General features: G+C 38.5%; 1 protein-coding gene across 1 annotated transcript in view; it reads left to right on the forward strand.

The window, feature by feature from the left end:
* Positions 1–16,185, forward strand: part of STX7 (syntaxin 7) — a 30,938-nt gene extending 14,753 nt beyond the window's left edge. Inside the window, exons 3-10 of the mRNA XM_068677408.1 lie at positions 5,043–5,112; positions 6,565–6,655; positions 8,363–8,500; positions 9,218–9,270; positions 10,030–10,120; positions 11,525–11,597; positions 12,438–12,520; positions 14,766–16,185. Coding sequence (XP_068533509.1) covers positions 5,043–5,112; positions 6,565–6,655; positions 8,363–8,500; positions 9,218–9,270; positions 10,030–10,120; positions 11,525–11,597; positions 12,438–12,520; positions 14,766–14,858 — 692 coding nt within the window. The 3' untranslated portion in view covers positions 14,859–16,185. The remainder of the gene's footprint in view (positions 1–5,042; positions 5,113–6,564; positions 6,656–8,362; positions 8,501–9,217; positions 9,271–10,029; positions 10,121–11,524; positions 11,598–12,437; positions 12,521–14,765) is intronic.
* Positions 16,186–21,563: the final 5,378 nt, after the last annotated feature.

The raw sequence follows: 21,563 nt of genomic DNA on the forward strand, positions 1-21,563 counted from the left end.
GCTTCCTTTTAAGGATTCTGTGGGCTGTGTTGATTCACCTCACTTCTCAGCTGTGAAGCTGCAACAAGATGAAGATGTTCACAGTCAATGGAGGGTTTTAAAGTTTAGTTTTCTAAATGCTAGACTGAGTAACATAAAACTGAATGGGAAGGTGGCTGATCATAGGTAAGTTGGGAAGGCATCTCTCCTGTAGTTGGAGTTATTGATTAGTGCTCCTCAGGAGTACTAGGGACCATCTAGGGACCACTAGGAACTCAGGACCATCCTCAGTGTCCCTTGTCTCATGCTAGAGATGAGTGTAGTGCTTGGACATCTCTCAGTCTTACCAGAGAAGGTGGGTGACCTGCTGTCCTCTCATCATTCCCCTCAGTGGATGAAGGCCTTTACAACGTTAGGATTTTACTCAAGGATTTGTTTGTTTGTTTGTTTTTCTTCCCCTTCTTCAAGAATACACTGGTGTTACAGCCTGCCTAGTGATGGTTAGTTCTCAGCTGGGGATAGTTGCATTTGCTCCTATATTGATAGAAGCAAGAAGTTGTCTGCATTTTGATCTTTGTTTTATTTATTTATTTTTATTTCAAGTTGAAACTTCCTATGTGATTTTGAACACTTTCACATTCAAGCAGCAGAACAATCAATTATGTGGGTTAACTTGCAGTAATGGAAAAGATTTTGCAGAGCCATCTGAAAAATAAGGGAAGGCAAGGAGAAAGGAGGTAAGACTTTCTTCTTCCCCAGCCAACTAAAAGTCAGTGGTTAGTCAAGTATGGTGTGTGATCCAATATTTGAAATATTTGAAATATTTGAAATATTTGAATATTTGAAATCTATGGAATAAGTACCATATGTTGCAAATCTGTCAGGAGCATGCTTCTCAAATAATCCTACCTTTACAAAAAATAAAAATATACATACGTATTTCCACTGTAAATCTCAATACCCCTGCAATTCACTTAGGGAAAATGAGGGAAAATGAAGCAGCATTCCTATTCTTTTCTGTGCCCTTTTTTAGTCTCTTCACCTGGAGGAAGAGCTTCCGCTGCCTATAAATGGAACCACTGTTTGGCCTAGTAAAAGTAAACACGAGCTGGCTCTTAAGTAATTTTCTCTGTAGGAATTCAGGTTAGACCTTAATTGTTCCTCTGGCTCATCATTAACCATGGCTGACCTGTTCCTGAGCATGTGACTGCTCAGAGTGGCCGAATACCTCTCAACAGGTAATCGTGACGTATTAGGAAGTACAGGTAAGGAATGCTGGAAGAGGAATGAAAACTCTTACTAATACAGTATTGCTACTTTCTAATACCTCAATGTGAGGTGGAAAGATTGCTTCCTTGACACGTGAGATGGCAGCTGCTTGGAGAAAATGCATTTGGATTGAGTGGTGTTGTGCAGCCTGCTTCCTGCAGGACTTCCCGGTTTCAGTGGCTTGCTGCCAACCCCGGCTGACAAGGTGCTGCTCCCCCTGGGGTTGCTGTGTGAGCTCTGAAAGAACCACTGGGCGTCCTTACATGCCAACACCTACGTCGACCTTCAGCGCAGGGCTGGCCACAGTCTTTAGCCTGCCTCTGACGACTTCTGAAAAAATGACTGTGTGCACACAGCGTGTGTGCTTCTGCAGCTCTGGAGCAAAGTCCAGCAGCTACTTTTGCATATCCAAGGAGCACGAGCTAAGGCATCAAGCTTTGCACTGGAATGGGTTCAAGTCGTCAGCAAGATCCATTCAGGCTCTGTCATGGGAATAGTAGTGCCCAGAAGGGCAGAAAGGACCTCTGGTAGGAGGATTTACTCCTGTTTGACAACAAGTTCCTGGTCGTTGCCGCAAGGTGTGGGAAGCTGGAACAATCAGGGAGTAGGGAAAGAAAAACACCTTGAGGGATGAGGTCACCTAGGAGCCAGTCAAAACTGTGCTGGTATCTTTAGTTTCTGATGATTATCAATGTATTTGTATATATAAGGCCCTATGGCCTTATGGTTTAGGCCTGTGCTTTCAGCTCTCAGGGACACCTGAGTGTCAGAGCCGATGAACTGAGAGGCACCTAAGAAGTATCTGGGTGCTTTGCCGCCCTGAATTCCCTGCACAGGGGCAAAAAGCTGGTTAAACAAGGAAAGCATTATGAATACTGTGGTCAGGGGTGAAGCTTTAGGGGCCTCTGACTTACAAAAAGTACTGCTAGGTTTCCAGCAGTTTCACTTTTCATCTTCAGGGCCAAGGCCATCTCGGTACTTGCTTCTGAAACAGAACAGCAGAGGTGTTTCTAGCTTTCAGGAGGAGAGGTTGTGGCTACCACGCTTTCCTGCTGAGGAAGGGAAGGGATGTTGACTTTTACCTGAAAGTTCTGAAGCTAGTCCTTGCTTAAAATCAAAATCACTTAAGATTGCTGTGTGTATGTCTGAAGGAACAAGATGCTTCACCTCTATGATCCAGGTGGCACTGTCTTAATCTATTTCAAATTCGTTTTTTATCAATAAATTCGTACGAGTTCATGAGTCCAGACAAATGTCTGTGGTTTAGGCAGTTTTACAGTTATATCTATAATGTATGAAATGTCAAAGTGAGAATTAGCTACGGTAAGAAATCTGTAAGAAATACTACAGTGTATGCAGGCTTAAAAACTTATTTCTTACATTAATGTGAAAGAGTACAAAGGATGGATTTCTTTACCTTGTAAACCTGCAGGTATGTACTGTAAATTTTGCAGGAAGGTCAGGTCAGCTTTGCTTTCTATATTCTACTTTCCCTACCAACTTGTTTAGTGGCCGTAAAACATGACAAGCTTTTGGCTTTCTTACAAAGACAGTGTCAAGACTGCTGCTGAAGACTTTTGGCAAAAGTTCACTTTTACCACTTTACCTTTTTTTCTGTAGGCTTACTTGTATAAGCAGTGTTTCATGTTTCAAAGTGCTGCATAGTTCCCATGATTGAAAAGTTGAAAAAGAAATGTTCTTTGTTTTCTTTCTAAATAATATCCTTGTGAAAGGTTAAGGAGGAAAATCCTAAATTAAAGGAAGCCCAGAAAAATTGGTGTCAGTTCAGTCCTTGATATGTACATTCTTTTATTTTATTTTTCCCAGAAAAATTACAAAGCCTGTTAGCACTTGGTTATTTTAATGTTTCTTGATGCTGCTTACAGGATTCTTGGTAAAAAAGTGTTTTAATTTTGTGCTGAATTCTTAAATCACGGGACCTGAACTGGGATGAACTTCCCCCTGCCTAGAACTGTGTAGTGTCCAGCCACGCTGTGCTGGCTTTTAATTTCCTCTCAATCATCTACTTGTGTTCATTTTCAGAAATAGGGTAAATATCTAATTAAGCTGATATGCAAATATGTTAAATACAGGCTTTCTTTCAGAGAATTTCTCAGGTGTGATCCCTTCTTTTAAAACAGTTTTCACTTTTCCATTTGTAGATAAATATCATTACCTCTAGGTGGCAGTGAAATACGCTACTCTTCCTATCTGCAAAAATTGATGTTAGGACAGTGCTCGCAGGTTGTTTTTACACCATGTGTAAACACAACCAGACTGAGCCCTTGAATCGTAGAGGGGAATGTCTTTGATCAAATACAACTGAAATCAAACCACTCTCTAAGCTTATAGATGCTAAAGCTTATCACTGAATTCAAAAGATAAGCGGACAGTCACATTTTTTTTTAATTTTAAACGATTCATTATACTTAACAGAAAAAGAAAGCTTAGTCAAAATACTTAACGTAAAAAGAAAGCTTAATTACTCAAAATAGCTGTTTACCAGTACATGTGGCCACTGGTGCCTGTTTGGGCTTAATTCTGCACAATGCTTTGTGCAGAAGCATTGAGGTCCAGGAGGCTGCACAGAGCTTCCTTGCCCCAGCAGGTACCAGGGAGAAACTGATTCTTGGTGGTAGGTTTTGACTGTAGAAAGCATTCAAGAATTTTCACTTATGTTTTGGTGGTTTTCAGTTCGACAACAGTGAAAACTGTGTGAAACCCATCTTACAGTGCGGTTTCTCTGATTAAATTTTAGTTGTGTCCTCTCAATTTCCCCCAAAGGCTTCTGTCTTGAAATACTTGATTTTAAACTCGTATAGAACTTGACTACTAACTTCCCCATTACGTTTGTATCTTTATTACGTGGATGTGCACAGTGGTAGTGGTGTACCAGTCTGCCTGGAAAGCACCACAGAAATACAAGGAAGACAAGTCTGATCCAAACTGTGAATGAGCAAAAATAAGTTATTTGGTATATGTATTCTCTCTTTTTGGAGTATATGAGGGTGTTAAGCCAAGATAGAGCACACTGAGAATTTTGATTTTGTAGTGTGATAAAAGCTCAATGTCCTGAAGTGGCTGCCCACTTTCCCCCTTGCTTTTTCATGTGAGAGTAAATTTAGTAACCTGAAAAAATGGCTTAGATGTAGCATTCCTTCTGTAGTTCAAAACTAATGCATTGTATGAAATACATTTAGAAATCACAAGTGGTTTGTATCCCACACCTAAAAATGTATGTACATATCGAGAACAATGATCTCAACATTAAAATTTCAACCTGGATACCTTATTTACTTTTTTTTTTTTTAAAGTGTGGTAGGCCTGTGAATGCTTTGTTGCTACCTCTTCATTGATGCACTGGTTCTGAATTACTTGTTTGTACAGTGGTGTCTTATGAGTCTTTAATTTGGCTTTCCAAAATGACATGCATAAAATATGTTTAAACTAGAAAAGAATTATGCTACTTATTTGCAAAAATATAACTAAAACGCCTGATTTATACTAACTGCATTAAAACTGCTAACCTTTAAATTGCCTATTTCTACCTAGACAGTTGAATATATTCCCTTCCTTTGTAAGAAACCCTAGGCTTTGTTTTTGACTTGGCACAAATATTTACTAGCTGTTCTGGGACTTCTTAGTGGAATCTTTTTAGTAGGTTTAAAAAAAAAAAGTATTGAATATCAGTTTCTGTCAACTCTTATTGTTTTAGAACCATTAAGCAAAAATGCATAAAAATAAGTTGGAAATTTATGTGCACCATTAAAATTTCTCTTCCTCTTCACAAACAGCTGCTGAAATACAGAGGATACTACATCAGCTCGGGACACCACAAGACACACATGAGTTGAGGCAACAGCTGTGAGTACTTCACATAAAAACATTTAATTTCATTGCATTGTAAACAATCTCCTGGAAGGTGATCAGGTGTTTTTTTGTTAGGCAGAGTGCTTGATCTCACTGAGAAATTCGAGTATAGAGAAATATTTGAAATTTAAATGTTGAGAAGCCTTTTTTTTTTCTTTAAATTAATTTTGGATAGCCTTTGTACACTAGTCAGGTGGCTTACCCATGTACACTGCCTGCAGTACCAAAACATGTACAAAGCTTATTCTGTATGTCAGCAAAGGAAAAGCAGCAGGACCAGAAAGCAATATCACTGTTGAAAAAGCAAGCGCTCCCCCAAACCTCCACCCCACTCCCCAGCCGGCTCTTCAAATCTGTCTGTATCAGTTTCACAAGGTGATGTATTCATTTTTTGTAGGCTTTTTTTGAGATACAGTACTGGAGGAGAAAGGGGAATGTCTTTGTAATAAGGAAAGTTATAGTAAGAAATGATACTGTAGAATAAAAAAAAAAAAAGAAATAAAGAAATAAAACTGAAGCACAGATGCTGTGCTTTATACTTCAGTCACCTAAAAGTGGGCTTTCATGAATATGCCAGTCAGCTGCTCTCTACTTCTCAGCTCAGTCTAATGAACTAGTATGATTTTTTTTTAATCGACCTCCTTTACCACATTAATCTCAGCATCATAAATGCAAGTAAATGATGTGTTGTGCAAACCCTGTGGGTGAGAAAGTTGGCAGTCTTCAGTGTGGCTAACACTGCACTGTGGCCATTGAATAGTAGGAGGAAGTGTGTATTGGACTGAAGGCATTGCATTCATTTTGTGTGAACAGCCAAATTGCTTCGTGGTAGCCTGAGTTCAGGGTTCATAACATTAGCCAGGTACAACCCACAGTGGATGCCCTACTGGAGACTGAATCAACATACACAGTTTGTGCAGTAACCAGGCAGGATCTAGACACAATTTCACAACTAAAAAGGCTAGCAAATGTTTGAAGGATTCTTTCCAGTCCATCCATGAAGGTAACGTGTGCTAAGTTTCCTTGAGTTTTCGTATGTCACTTCTTCACTTTTCTGAACACTTGGCCCTTCCTTTCATGTGCTTTCAAATTATTGACAGCCTCAGATAGACAATGGGAGAGCATATTTCATGTTTAGATGCTCACAATAACTGGGACCTTGTTGTTACATATTAGAATAAGAATCAAGAAACCTTTTTTTTTTTTTTTTAAAAAAAAAAAAAAGAACAGTGAAGAAAGTGAGCAATTGTACTGTCAAACCAAGAAAAATTCCTTCAACATCTGTCTCTCCTGGAATCTGTGGTGATCTATTGTCACGCAGTGAAGAGCAGAATAAAATGGCTTCATGTACTTCAGTGAACAGTTAGTTCCACTGTTTCTGAGAACTGGTGAAATTCAGACAGATTTAACCAACAGCCTCTAATGAAACTTTGCATTTGGTTTTAGGCAACAAAAGCAGCAGTACACAAACCAGCTTGCCAAAGAAACTGACAAATACATCAAAGAGTTTGGATCTTTGCCTGCAACAAGTGAACAGGTATAAAAACAAAGAGCATGGCTTGTTTGACTATCATGTTGGCTTATGTAGAGTATTTGAGTGACTTCAGGCTTTCAAAGGAGTGTTTAGCTGGTCATGACGTTTGCATAACAGAGACAATTACAACACAAGTATTTTTGTTGCAGCCCAGACTTGTTCAAAAGTTGTTTTTAAGTATCAGGAATGAGGTAGTTTCACTGAAAGGATAGGAATCAAGACCGTGCATTGTGCCTATGATTTTTGGTAGCTGGCCACTTAGTAATCTGTAGCAGTGATGCCAGCTCTGACTCACTGGGTGCTCTGAATGCTTCCAGTGGCAAGGAGTTGTTGCTTGCCATAACTGTGAGGCAGGTAGGCGGATACATTTGCGCACCATCCAAATAATTTGTGCACAAATGATTTCTGCCCTTTATATCTCAGATCAGCGTATATGTTATGCCTTGTCCATGGGCTTTTCCTTTCTTAGGGGGAATGGGCAGAAGGTGTTTCTAAACCAATTTCTGCAGTCTTTAAGCTGCTTCTTTCCCAGGTCTTTGTGAAATTCAGGCAGGAGATTGTCTCTGAGAAGGCACGCTCCTGTTAGCACACTCCTGACTACCATCCTTTGTTTCTTATTGTAAAGAAATCCATGGCTTAAATAAGGGAAGACCAACAGGATCCCAGAAAACATAGATGCAGATTATTGTCACTAAACCAACTTGCTTAGTCTGTGGCTTGTTATCAAGGAGCCTTTAGGAAAATGAATTGTCCCAAAACTGTTTTCAAATGGTAGATTGTGTTCTGTGCGTGTTCTGCCTGTCAAGTTGTGAACTTCTAATGGTTTTATAACTTGGTTTTAGTATTAACCTCTAGTTCAGGCATGGAAGTTTTATGCTTTAAGACATTTAATTTTTATGCTTTATGGCATTTTCAGGCTTTATGCTCTGTCTTGAAACTGAAAAGTTGGCAGTGGGATGTTTTACTCCTTTTATCATGAGCGCTTTCATTGAAGATAACTCAATGAAATACATAGATGGCGGGTTGATGAATGGAAAGTTAAGGCCCCTTACAAATTTGTAAGGAAGGGTTGGTGTGATGTATGTATTTAGGGAAACTGAGGCTGTCTGGAATGCCCTGTGTTCCTTTTCCCTCCCTGACATCTTCCTCAAAAGAACAAAACTAGAAGTTAGAACATGTATCTTTAGAACAGTTTTTAAGGACTTATAAGGGAGTGTGAACCCACTTCAGTATGCCATTCAATACACATTTCCAGTGTTTATGTAAAACACATGTGTAGTGCTCTGTCCTTGCCCTTTTTTCTTTTTTGTACCCTTGCCTCCATTCAGTCTGTTCTGCATATTTTAGAATTCACAGTATGAAAATATTTCACACTTAATGACTGAGTTAGTTTAATAATTGAGAGATAATAAGGAAGGTAGAAGGTTTCCGTGTATCAGCATATGGAGTACTGTATGACCTGTCCCTGCCCATGTCCAGCTGTTAAATGAAACTACATCATTGGTTTACTCTTTAAATGGCTTAAATTGTGGCGGAGTTGCATGCTTCCAGAGGGAAGGAAGGTTTGTCCATGAAAATGGTTTTGTAGGCAGCATTCCCTAATACCCATTTAGGAAAAAGAGTCTGTAGCTTAGCATTGAACAGCCTGCAAGTGGCAGAGTTCTGAAAAGCCTGAGCTCATTTGACTTTGTAAAACTTTCTCTCATCTAGCGTCAAAGAAAAATACAGAAAGATCGTCTTGTGGGGGAATTCACCACAGCACTAACAAATTTCCAAAGGCTGCAAAGGCAAGCTGCTGAGAAAGAAAAAGACTTTGTAGCCAGAGTAAGAGCCAGCTCGAGGGTATCTGTAAGTATTGGGAAATACGCTATTATGCTCTGTTTACAGTTGTGTTGGTGGTGTTCAGTGTCAAACTTGGCTCTGTAATGCTTTTTACAAGGGCTCATATTTGACTGCAGATACTGCAGAACATGCGCAATATAAGCATAGTGGCTTTCGTTGCTTACTTCTATGCATAGCTGAGTTACATAGTTCGTTTTATAGTAAAGGCTGAATTGCATTGAAACGATAACTTCTGAAATCTGTTACTTTTTCCTTTATCACATAAAAGCATGCACTGCCCCTATGTTTGTACATTAGCCTTGCAAAAGCAATTTTCAGCAGATCTTGAAATACTTCTGCTGGACATTTAGATATCGGGACTTTTCCTACCAGGAAGAACCACCTGCCAGATCTCTATGCAGTATTGATGTGAAGAAGTGTTGAGAAGCTGAGATATTCCTTGTTAGCATATCAATTTTGCCCTTTTATTATGTACCAAATACATGCTGCTGTAGTTGTAAATTTTAACAGGCATTTAGTGAGCTGAATGTTTTTGCTTGTACTTCAGCTTTATGCATGCATAAAGCAAAATTGGGCAATGAGCATGTTAAATCGTGTTTCAGTTTGTAGTTGACTTACAAATCTTGTAACATTTTCTCATTGTTGAAATGTTGACAATGCTCCTTTCGGGTCCATAATGTTTTTTACTTTTTTTTTTTTTTTTTTTTCATACACCGAATGTAGGGTGGTGCTCCTGAAGACAACTACAAAGAAGGAACACTTGTCTCTTGGGACACGTAAGCTGAATTTAAGCCTTAACCTAATTCAAATTAATAAATGGCCTGCAGGAAAGAATTGCTGACTTTCTGATCAGTCACCTTTTTCAGGAGGGAGTAGGAATAGGTTGGTTTTTAGTCAGGGGCTTTCTTCCACAGGGCAAGTATGGAGAAGTCTTCTCGTTGGGATACGTGGGAAGAAAAACAAGCAATTCCCATTATCTTCCACTCCCACCCCCTTTTTTTCTTTTTTTTTTTTTCTCCAAGCTTCAGTTTCAAACATCTCCTTAGGCTTCCCCAAGTCCATGTCTGGGCTTTGGGACACCCAAACTTAGGTAAGCACAGTCTGTGAATAGAGTACAACTGTTAAGTTTTGGTTGATCACGTGGGATCTCCTGTTGCTTTCATACTCTACAAGAACTACACGGCAGTCTCAGATTCTGTTGGTGTTGGTCATCTTATTTTTGCCTAAAATGGATTTAAACTCTGCACTTCGTAATTCAGATGAAACTTTGTCCTTGCATTCATGCTTGGAATTTCCAATGAGCTAGCTCTATGCTATGTGCAAATTTGCTACAGCAGCAACTTCCTCTATCAAAGATGTAATTGCTAGACCTTCTCTGTTGGCGAGGCATGCAAGGATAAAAAAAAGTGTGTTTTGTTAACTGATAAAGTTTGTGCAGTATGTATTTGCCTGTCATCTTATTCTTCTTATTCTGAGTTATTTCTCATGGTGACTATTTAATTCTGGGTTTGTTTGGTTGGTTTTTGTTTTGACAGTCAACCTCAAGCACAAGTGCAAGATGAAGAAATCACAGAAGATGACCTCCGTCTTATTGAGGAGAGGGAATCTTCCATTAGGCAGCTTGAGGTAAGTGTAAGTGGTTTTACAGCAGATCTCAGAATATGCTTTAAAAACAAAACAAAGCAAAAACAGTTTTATACTGGTATAAGCATTAATTGCAGGCATAAATAAATCCTTGGGGAATTGGGGTTGGGGACTGTTTGTGGGTATTTTTTTCTTCAAATCAACAAATATTGTCTTTTATATGCTATGTGAAATGTGCATTAGAAATCTATTGTAGAAAAGCCAGGTTTTGATACTGTGCCTAACCCAAGTGGTTCAGTTGAGGATTAAAACATGCTTGTTTGATTATGAGGAAAAGGATTATTGCTGTTGTGTGTTGTTGTTTTTTAAACTATAAGTGAAGCAAAGCTGTGCCTTTCTATCCAGTTATTCCCAACGTGTTGTTCATCATTATTTTCTAAGTTTTTTTTTTTCATTTGTACTTTGAACACTTCTGTAAACAGTTGTGCTACTTCATTCAAACTTTTAATTAGGGCTCATCCAAAAATTAAAAAAAAAAAAAATAGCATCAAGTTGTAATGTACAACAATTGTCATGTGTGCTGAAATAATGACATCAAGAGACTTCTGTGAAGATAAAAGAAACTTTTCTAGCTGACCTGGAATGCACATCTCTAGTGTTAACAACAAAGATGCTGTAACTGGGATTTATCAAGACATACAAATCTCCATTCTGTTCTAAAAATAAACTTTGTGATAATCTCTCCCTTGCCACTCATATAAATATATATCAGTCATTAGTTGAGAAGAGATTGCACAGTGGCAAGTTGACATTTATGAATTCATTGTAACCAGATGACAATAGGGTAATGTCATATGCTTACAATGTCCTGATTTCATGGCATAGAGGCAATTTCATAGAATCATAGAATCATAGAATATCCTGAGTTGGAAGGGACCCTTAAGGATCATCAAGTCCAACTCTTGACACCGCACAGGTCTACCCAAAAGTTCAGACCATGTGACTAAGTGCACAGTCCAATTCTATAAATTGTGTTGCTTATGATATTTGTGTGTATTTAACGAGTATACTAAAGCTAATGCAAAAAAAAAAATACAATGCATATGCTTTTATACCAGTTTAATCAAAATGAATCTATTAAGCCAAGCTGGCATGTACCTGTTCTTTCAGTTAACCTGAGACAAACTTGTGTGTGGATGAGCCTACAGCAGAGAGATCCTCTTTGTGAAGTGATATGAAGTATTCTTTGTGCACGGTCATCTTCAGTTGGTTTAATTATTATAAACATTGACTCATAATACAAAAAGTCTTCCAAATAAGTACTATTTTTTTCCCATTTAGAGTAAATAACCTTGGGCACACATTCAGGAGGAAAAGGGACAGTATTTTTATCTAGATGTACAGAGATCCTGTTTTATGGTATGACGATGTGATGTTTCCTTTCAGGCTGATATTATGGACATCAATGAAATTTTCAAAGACTTAGGAATGATGATTCATGAGCAAGGTGATGTGATAGGTAAGTCCAATTCAAATATTCTCTGAAGAGTTATTATTCTCTGTCTCTGGGAAGCAGCAGTGTAGTACATTCTTTTGCTGGAAAAACTCCTGTAATGTAAAGGTTAATGCTAAAGCAAATCGGGTGCAACCTAATAATGGGTAGACTGGCTGAGGTGATGGGGGATCAACTTTAAAAAGTTTTTTTAAAACAGTTTAAATGCATGGTTAATTATGTCTTTTTTAAATGTGTATAAGAAGTGTTTAGTTTTTGGAATTGTGTGTTCATGAAATTAGAGTTTGTGGGGGGAATTTTAGTGTGTTGACTAGTGATCTGCAGCTTCAGCAAAAATTCTTGCTTTATACTCCAGGCAGAAAAGCTTATTCTTTTAAATAAATGTGATTGTAAAATTTGTTTTCTGAGTTTGCTGCTAAGCCATGCTGTTTTCTAAACCCAGAATATCTTTGCTGGGCATTTTCTGTCACCTTATCCCATTTTATTTTTAAGATCCCCTCCTTTTTTTCATCCAGCAAGTTGGATGACAGAAAAGTACTGAAAGTTTTTCTTCTGGTAGTTTTCCAAGTCTCAGCCCAGCTTCTAGAACAGGGTGCTCTTACTCAGATGAATTCAACCTGGGCATTTCAGAAATTAACTCAGGCATAAATATAAGAAAGGCCAACTTCCATAGTGGAAAAAACTTTGGATTTTGGATTTTTGGATTAAAAACGTGGATATTGAAGAAATGGGCATTTGGGGGGTGGAGGCAGCTGTGACAAGTGCTCTCAAGTTTATTTCAGCGTTCCAAACCTTTGACTGGGATATGACTAACAAAAATTTGAAATCTTTTCTTTTAAAATATAGACAGCATAGAAGCCAATGTGGAAAATGCAGATGTACATGTGCAACAAGCAAACCAGCAGCTGTCAAGAGCAGCAAACTACCAGGTAATGTAGTTTGAACTACATCGGTTAGAACTACCAACTGCTAGTTTTGTGTAACTGTTCTTTTTCAATAGTCACAATTTAAACTTAATTTTGCAGTTCATAATTTGATTTTCATTTTCTTCAAAGCTCTCCTGAAGGTGTTTGTTAGACTGTGATGGTATTGCTAGGTCACTGAAACAAAAGTCAGTGACCTCTGAAAGTTCTGGGTTTCCTGTGAAATTACCTAGGTTGTTTCAGAACACCTGGAATTTTACTGTTATTTAAAAACAAACAAACAAAATCCTTTAACAACTCAAGAAGGAAAAAGATCCTTCATGTGGGGAATGAGTCTCTAAAGGTCAATGGAGGAGTAGGGCAGTCCTCTGAAGAGGCTGCCAGCTAGCATTAATTTTTGCTGTATAAAATCTTCTTGAAGCTGTGTATGTCCTGATTCTGTTAATTGCTATGGTGATGCTACAAAAAGCATTTCAAAAAAAAAGTTTGAGAGTTTGAAAAGCCCCTTTGAAAAGACCTTTTAATGTGACTTCTTTCTAACATTTTTGACACTTGTCACTAATAAGATTATTTCAAGTAAATCTTCCCTCTTTAGTCAAAGTTAGTCCTTAGATGATTTTATTATTATTATTATTAATCCTCTTGTGCGTTAGCAGTAGCTAGGACAGTACATTGATGACAAAATGTCTGAATGATTGCTTGCAGATCTCAGTGGGAGAAAGAAGGGCTGGACACATCCTTGAATTGTATTCCAGGAGCCAGTAATTGGCACAATGCATCATTGTGTGTGACTGGTGGCTCTTCTGATAATGACAAAATTCATAAAGAAAAAAATAAAAATAGTAGCAGTCAAAATTTTCTGTGGAAAATGTTAGCTTTGGGATTGAAATTGAAAATTAAAAACTTTGTGCTACTATACCTCGAAGAGGAAAGAATGAACTTCTTTTGACCTGAAAGGAAGGTTATCAAGGCTTTTGACAAGCTTCTGTCACATGGGAGAATTGGCTTGGGTTTAAAAGAATTGTGTAGTATGCTTAGGATTTGAACTTTACAAGGTGTACAAGGAAATTTGAGTGTACAAGGAAATAAGATCTCCATGTCTTTATTTCACTACCTTGACTAAGTAGTGTTACAGGGAAAAATGCTTTCCTTCTATGCAGCGTTGGTAAGAGGTGGTCTCCAGGATGGAAAAGAAACCAGGAGTGTAAGAGTTGTAGGGAGAGAATCTGGCAGCAGATGAGGAAAGGAGGGGACACTAACAAAGGGCTGAGTTCTAAAAGGTTAAATAATTAAACAACTGAGGGGAAGAAATCTTAGGCTGACAATGGGAGAAGTGGTAGCAACACAGCAAGATTAGCAGAAGAGAACAGATAGCTAAGACAAGAAACTTAGTTGTCTGCGTGGTACTGGGCAGAGAAGTTGCTACTCCAGTGAAAAACTGGCACAGTTGTAGTTTTGCAGGAAAAACAACAAAAAAGCAGACATAAAGCTCTGCTAAAAAGAAAGAGCAGAGCCTGGCTTTGCTTCTGGGGCTGTGACCTAGAATCCCAAGATTTGTTATCATCCCTTGGCTACTAGCAAAAGCTTGCAAAACCCACTAAGTATACTAATTCATTTCTTGCTGCTTCAGATAAAGGATGATAACCTACTCCTGGTCCTGGCTGCTCTGGAATCTCAAGCTACATGCTGTGTGGGAGATGAAAGTTTTGGATGTGCCTAAAACTTACTCTATATTGTAATGACATCTCTGTAGTTGAGTCTCTTACTCATGACTTTTCTATTTGAGCAGTTTGAACCTAAGAAACCTCACAAAAACAACTTTTAAATAACTGTGAATAGATGCAAAGTCAATCGTGTGAAAGTCTAAAACTGCAGTCCTTTGTCCCCTTCTTTATATACATTTATACTCTTTTAATATTTGTTATAGAAGGCCATTTCTGCCAACTACAGAGCAGATGGATTGTCCATTTTCCTCTGTACAAGGCCACCTGTTTTCACACATTTTCTTTCCCAAGTGTTATAATTATAAATGTTCATTGTCTAAGTTACTGCATTCTCTTTGCTTAGTTTGTTACTTATGCCAGAAAACACTATTGGAATCATTTTCCTCAATAATACAGCTATGAAAGTGTCTTTTTTTCTTGAACAACTTTGTATGATTTGTTTATAGCAGCAGGACCATAAAGACATTTGAGTTGTTTTCTAATACTGTAGTGCAGTTTTCAATCAACTTTCTTTTCTCTATTTACAGCAAAGATCTCGAAAGAAGATGTGCATCCTCATTAGTATACTTGCTGTTGGAGTATTGATTCTTGCAATCGCCATATATTTTTCTCTAAGATAAGTCTCTGGAGAAAGTGTTGTAATTGATATTTAAATTATGAAAGGAAATTTCTGTAGTCATGGTTTGCTGATTGTGTAGCTAAGTAAAATAATGGTTCTTCTGTACTTCATCACACTTATTTTTATAAGACTTTGTTTTAACCCGAGAAGTAATGTTCTCAGTTCTACTGTCCATATAACTACCTGCCCTCTTGGATGTTAGTGCTGTCTTACCAGTAAAACCAGTCAGCGCCATAAACTGTTCCGTTAACATGAAAACCTCTTAAAGTTTAAGAGGTTTTTATCAAAATCCTGGTAACTTGTATAGAAGGAAGGTGGGGGAGGAGTGGATTATCTTTGAGATATTGCTAAATGTTGCTGCCAAAACAAACTCCTGAATTGTTGCTTGAGGCAACTAATTCACAACTCAGAATTTAGTTTTAAGCTGTAATGTCCATCTTTTTTTTCTGTTCCATCTCACCTACCTGTCCATTTGATATGGGTGGTTCAAAAACAAAATGTGGGTTGATGAAGTTGATGTGATCTCCCTTTTTAACTGAAGCCTTCAGATTAAGCCTTCAGTTTGCCTCTAACCTTTTGGATGCTTCATATATCTCTGTATTCAACATTAAGAGTGGTTAAGACTGGAAGCCTCCTGCAAAGGTAGGTAGGGTGGATGATGTAATTCTTTGGATTTCTTGTTTCAGTTTTTGCTAAAAAATAAAGTTTTATGTGCATACGCCTGATATCTTTGCATCTGAAGTGTGTATCAATGAGCTTGGCTAGATGAAAATAAGTTCTAGTCTGTGAATTCTTTAATTTACTGGGAAGAATAGAAATTCCCAGCTTCCTAACTGCACTTGAATGTTACTGTTCTGAAACTGTCAGGATTCAGTTTTCATGAACAGATCTGATGTTGTGTGAGGTCTTCCATACAGATGAAGAAAAGATTACAAATTAAATTCCAAGTTCAGTGGTCATATTTAAATATAATTTCTTAATCAGTTGAACTTACTCAAACTGCTTAAGAAGTGTGATGCTTACAGCCTTTAAAATGACCTTTTTCCTTTTGTGCCATTTTGTACTAATATATTAAAAATGTAACTGAACACTTTTTTCTGCCAATTAATCTATTTGCATTTTTAATTGACATTGATGAACTAATCTGAAAAGTGTACAGATGAAAAAATCAATTTGTATTTTATAAAGTTCTTGTACACTCGACCGATAGAGAAAGCACTGTTTACATAGTGAACTATGAAATGTTGTTTGGGAACAATCTAACTGTAAGCATAAATAGACTTTGGAATTGTAACTGTGCAACCAAAATAAAGGTCTTTTAAAGAGTACGTTTTTCTAGTAGCTCCTTTTTTCAGAATCTGTCTTTACAAGCATTTTGTCTTCAATGTTATCTCTTGACAACTTGAGAGAATTCCAGCTCTTCTGCTGTTCTGTGATACTCTTCACTTAGAAATAGAAATGGGTCTTGCCTCCCCACCTCTGTGACCCCAGCATTAGGAAAGGATGCTTGCTCTATATGGCTGCTGACACAGGTGTTTAAGTTATCCTTTGGCACAGCATGAAGCTTTTGAGGGACAGGAATCCATAATCTGGGAAGAAGACTTGTGCTGCTGTTCTTGGATCCCAAAAGCAAGGGAGGAAAAATAAGTCCTGTGGACCTGTGGTCTACTTAACGTGGAAAACACCTCTGAGACTGAATGGAGAATTTAATTTTCATGTAAGTTGCACTATGGACACGGGTTGTGGTCCCAACTGCTGTGTTTGTGTGGCTGCCTTTGTGCTGAGAGTGAGGCGAGGACTCTACCTTTGTTGAGTAACCATCAGATATGGTTTGGGGCACTGGCAGCTGTGGCAATGCTAGCACTAGTTGTGCTGATGCCTTTCTTTGGTTCCAGGCCCCACTGGTCTGAACTAGAAGAGCAGTCAGCACTTTGAATAGCTTCCTTACTAGTGAACTAAAACTGACTTTGGAAGTTTCTTGGCCTTAATGTTTAACAGTCTTTACGCTACTACAAACAGCTGCAGAGAAGAATAGCCTGATCCTACTTGCCCAGGAGATCCTTTCCTTTATGGCAAAATGTGATGCTTCTGTCAGTGACTGTTTGAACCCACTGACATACTTGGGGAGGAAATGCAGCACTTCAGCAGCAGTTCTTCAGCTCTGACTCCTGGCAGGTCTGCTCACATCTTGCAAATTGTGTTTATCCAGCAGTGAGCGACTGGAGAACAGAATAGGCAATGCTTAAGGTTTCACCCAGTAGGAGCCGCGCAGGATGGGACAGCAGTTTTGAGTCACAGAGATTCTGTGAGTTGCACAGCATTGCATTTCTCTTATCCATGCTGTGTTCTTGCTCTTCTGTGTTTGATTTGTCTAAATGTCTTTATTGTCATGTGCAGTTGGTGCTTTATTTTCAGATAAATTGTGCCTGATCTGTTCAGCTGCTCTCCTGTCTTAGCAGTTTAGGCACTGTCAGGGAGAAGAGAGTGCTGCTGCAAACTGCGGTATGTGTCTTGCTTACTTCATTCAATGCCTCCTACTCAGAAAGACAGCTTATTGGGTGGGCGTCCCTCCCTGACACACTCCTCAAGAGAAAAGCCTTCCTTTCTTCAGTTCCAGTGGAGGGGGAACACTGGAGGCCCTTACCTCTGGAATTGATGCAAGGCAGGCTAGACTGCTGCTGCCTCTGCTGCTGCTGTGCTGAGCCAGGCAGGAGGTAGGGGGGAAGCCAGCACCGCAGTGTTCACACACAGGCTCCTGTAACTGTTGGAAAGAGAAGCCCACAAGGCCTTAATTGCTCATTAAGAAGCTTGGTGCTCTTAATTTTCAATCTTTAGGCAGAAAGTGTTATGGTGGTGTGTGTGTGTGTTTTTTTTTTTTTTTTTTTGTTGTTGTTTTGCTTAGCATGTCCATCTTGGGAGGCATAAGTATTCATTTTTAAGTTGCTCTTAACGGAGCTCCTGTCTTTTCCCTCTTGTGCATACTTGCTCTCATCTATACAAAATGCAATTTCCAAGTATTTAAAAAAAGTGTTGATACCTGTTAAAAACCTAGTAAAACATCTGGATACAACATGTATGAGTCAATGTTTTTAGAACAAAGATTTTGGCTGTTCCAAATTATCCATCAATATCTGTCAGATTAGCAAGGCCAAAGAAATGCAATCAAAGCACTCTTCATTTTGCGGAAGGAACCTGGTAAGAATAGTTCCTTTGTAGTTATCTAAACCACACACCAGGGGTGCCTTTCTGTTCTTTCCTGCTTTTCTAAAGGACTGAAAATCACGGGGGCAGACAGCTTTGTAAAGGCTTTCTAATTTTTTTTTTTTTTGGTTGTTTTGTGGTTTTCTTGTTTGTTTGTTTTCCTGTACCTTCCCCCTTGGAAATCATTCTTGATAATCAGCAGGGTACACGGTATTGCCAAACTAGTTTAATATCCAAGAGCCTTCTTAGGTCACCCTCACATCCACTGTACATAGTCAGCAAATTTTTGATGTCAGAGATAGAGGTGGATTTTGGGCATTCAGAATAGTTTGAAACCACAAAACAATATTTAATCTTGGGAAGAAAAGGGTCAAGAGATAGGGCAAAAGGATAAAAGTGCATTATCTGTCAGCAGATGTTTGAAAGACCAAATGCTCTTTGTAGCTGATCACTGTTTGGGGCTGTTTCAAGGACTGGTTGTGCTGCTCAGAGTCAAGTTTGGAAAAGACTTGCTTTTGTTTAGTCCTGATTGAACCTGTTGGATGCTTTCAGGAGCAGAAGCTTAGTGAGAGAGGAAAGAGCAGAGACCTCTTGTTTTGCTGTACATCAACATTTGATGACTTTGTTTCTTAGGATACCTGCAGTGGTAAGTGATGCTTAAGAGAATAGCATGCAGCTTTCCTTTCAGTTTGCAATTAAGTCCAAGCATCTCACGCAAAGCTGTTTTGGGGTGAGGAGTAATTATTCTCTGATGAGGTGCCCACCTGCAGAGCTGCTCTTGGTGCTATTGCAATGTACAATTTCAAGAGTACATACCTGAAACTGATCAGCTTTCGGGCACCTTTGTCCTTGTACTTGTCTCCCTCTGACGTTGCTCCTAAAGCTGCAGTAATTTCCAGAACAGAAGAATTCGCTTAGTTCTTTGTGTGCCCTGAACACATTGGGTGATCAAGGAAGCCAAGTGTTTGCATAAAGTAAGGGACTCTACAAACCCAGAAATAACCAGAAAAAAGTTGCAGAATATTCATTTTTGAAAGATGTGTTGTATTCACTCAAGTAGAACATCATGAGAGCGCTAATTGATGCCATAACTTGATATTTATACAATTGCTGGTGTACTTTTCCCACTGGTGATTTGAATGTCTAGGCTTGAACACAGCTGCAGTGATTTTGCTCCTGTTCCAAATACTACTTGGAAAGTAGCAAGGGAAAATATCACACTTACTGATATTTGTAAGAATACTCTGAACAGTGTTTTCTCTTTAATAATCATGTCTTTGTCCACAAATACAGTGCTTTTCTGCTACTACTGATATTTTTCTGATTTAAGAAAAAAATAGATTAAAAGGCTTGTTAGCACAAGATAATAAATCAGATTGCAGCTTTGTTTTTATTATTATAACATTTTCAAACATGCCTTGCAAAAAGAGGGGGAAAGGGGAATAAATTGCTAGCAGCATGATTCAATTTTTCTTCCCCCCACGCCCTCAATATTTTTCAAGGTTCATCCTGGACTGGTTTATGAAGAATTTTTCCTTTATTCAATGTTTAAGCAGAAGATATTTGCTCTTTGGCAATGCAGACTGAAGCTTGAAGAATAATCCTGTAGTAACAAGGGTGGGAAGGAGCAGGCAAACTGAGTAATCCAAGAAGTCTGAATGATAATACTCCTCCTTGCCTTTACTCAAAAACCTGCTGAAGCTACTGCAATTGCCAAGCTTATGAGAGGCTTCAGCTCTACTCAAGACCCATGGTGAGTGCCTCAGCTGCAACTGCAGGTGCTCCAGAGTCCTGCCCAGCAGGTGGACCTTTGTCTGAGAGGTGAGTGGGGACAAGCACAGCATCTCCTCTGTTCTAGGGGAGGACATTAGCCTTCTGGAGAGGGTAGTTAAATATATTCCCTACCATCTGCATCGTGCGTGCTCCCACCCACTCTCACATAAGCCCAAATGTTCTCTCTGCAGAGAAGGAAATGAAAACCCCAAATTAGGTTCCTGGAACCCAACAAAATGAAAGAATTAGACCTCACATTTCTTTCTCTTCAAGAACTGTCCTGCTAAGCGTCACCAAAATAGCAAGAAATATCATTGTCTAGTATGCTGCTGTTCCTTGACAACTCTTCTTCAACCAGATAAAGAATAAATATAATCTTGGAGACTAGCCACTGTGTTGTCAGTGAGAATTAGGCTGAAAAAGCTTGAAGATTAGAAATGCTTGTTAAAAAGTAGATTTAAGCTGTCTGTAAGTTGATAAAAACAAGTTAAAGCTTTCTTTGTCATCCTCAGTTTTGATGTCTTCAGCAAATCATTCTTTATTTAAAATAATAAAAAGAGAATTTTAAATGGAGGAGACTAGAGCATTCGTCCCTGATCTGCATGATTTCTTTCAGTTTATAAACTGTCTGTAAATCTCCAAGTGGAGAATTGTGAATCTTCAAGCTTTACAGGAGTTGTCTCTGCAGGAATAACCAACTATCCTTTCACACAGTTTTTTAACTACTGCAGACTCAGTTGTATCCCTGGAAAGGGGCAGGCTGGCACCACAGTGGCCAGACAGAAATACAGGGTGTGATTAATTTTCAAGTTTCAAGGCAAAAGTGGATTTTTCCTTTAAAGGATGAAATTTTATTAAATACTAGTCACTGCAAGAGGAATGGATGTGTGCCTCTCTCTATGCCTGAATGAGCTGGAACTCAGGAAGTGTCTCTTTTGCAGCCTGATCAGCCATCACATGCTGGGGCAAGATATGTTAAGATATGTTCTAGTGATTGCAAATCGGAATACAGTTGAGTGAGCATCTGAACAATCTGAAATTACAGTGAGAAAATATACACAAAAGTCTCTTGCCAATAACCTCTTTTAATAGTTGCTTTGCAGATGGGTGTTGGAATCACTCTTCTGAGAATCTGTGGTGTCTTGAGATGAGTGAAGAATAATTTGTTTTGTATTCCTTTTCTAGAAGTTTCTTTAATGGTTTTGGTATCCGGGTGTTTCAATAAAAGGCGGAAATCACCGTCTCCTAATTACAAATATATTTGTAATATTAAATGTATTTTGAAATATACAGATTTACTTTCAGTTTCATATAAATTGAGGGTGGTGGATTATATGTTCAGATGTATCCAGGAAACAAAACAAAACAAAAAATATGACTTGCATATTTTGCATATAAGTATATGCGTGAGTAATTGCATATAAGAGTTTTTTCATTGCTTGTTGCAATAACTTTAGACAAGCAACATTGGGAAAGATGTGCTGTTTCAATATGATTTTTATTACCCTTGGTTTGGGACAGATTATGACAGAGGGGGCAGACAGGGACTGAGACCCAACTTTCCCCTGCTCCAGCTTTCACCTGGAAGCCCATGAAGGTCCTGCCCATCCTGTTGTGATAATCTTCTTTCTGAAAATAAGGTCAGTTATGTTGACTACAAAATTACTCTGCAAATCCAGTAGTTCAAGAGTAGGAGCAAACATTTTGTTCACTCAGTTTCAAAAGCATTCAA

This window comes from Anas acuta, chromosome 3 (genome assembly GCF_963932015.1).
Source record: "Anas acuta chromosome 3, bAnaAcu1.1, whole genome shotgun sequence".
NCBI classification, from domain to species: domain Eukaryota; kingdom Metazoa; phylum Chordata; class Aves; order Anseriformes; family Anatidae; genus Anas; species Anas acuta.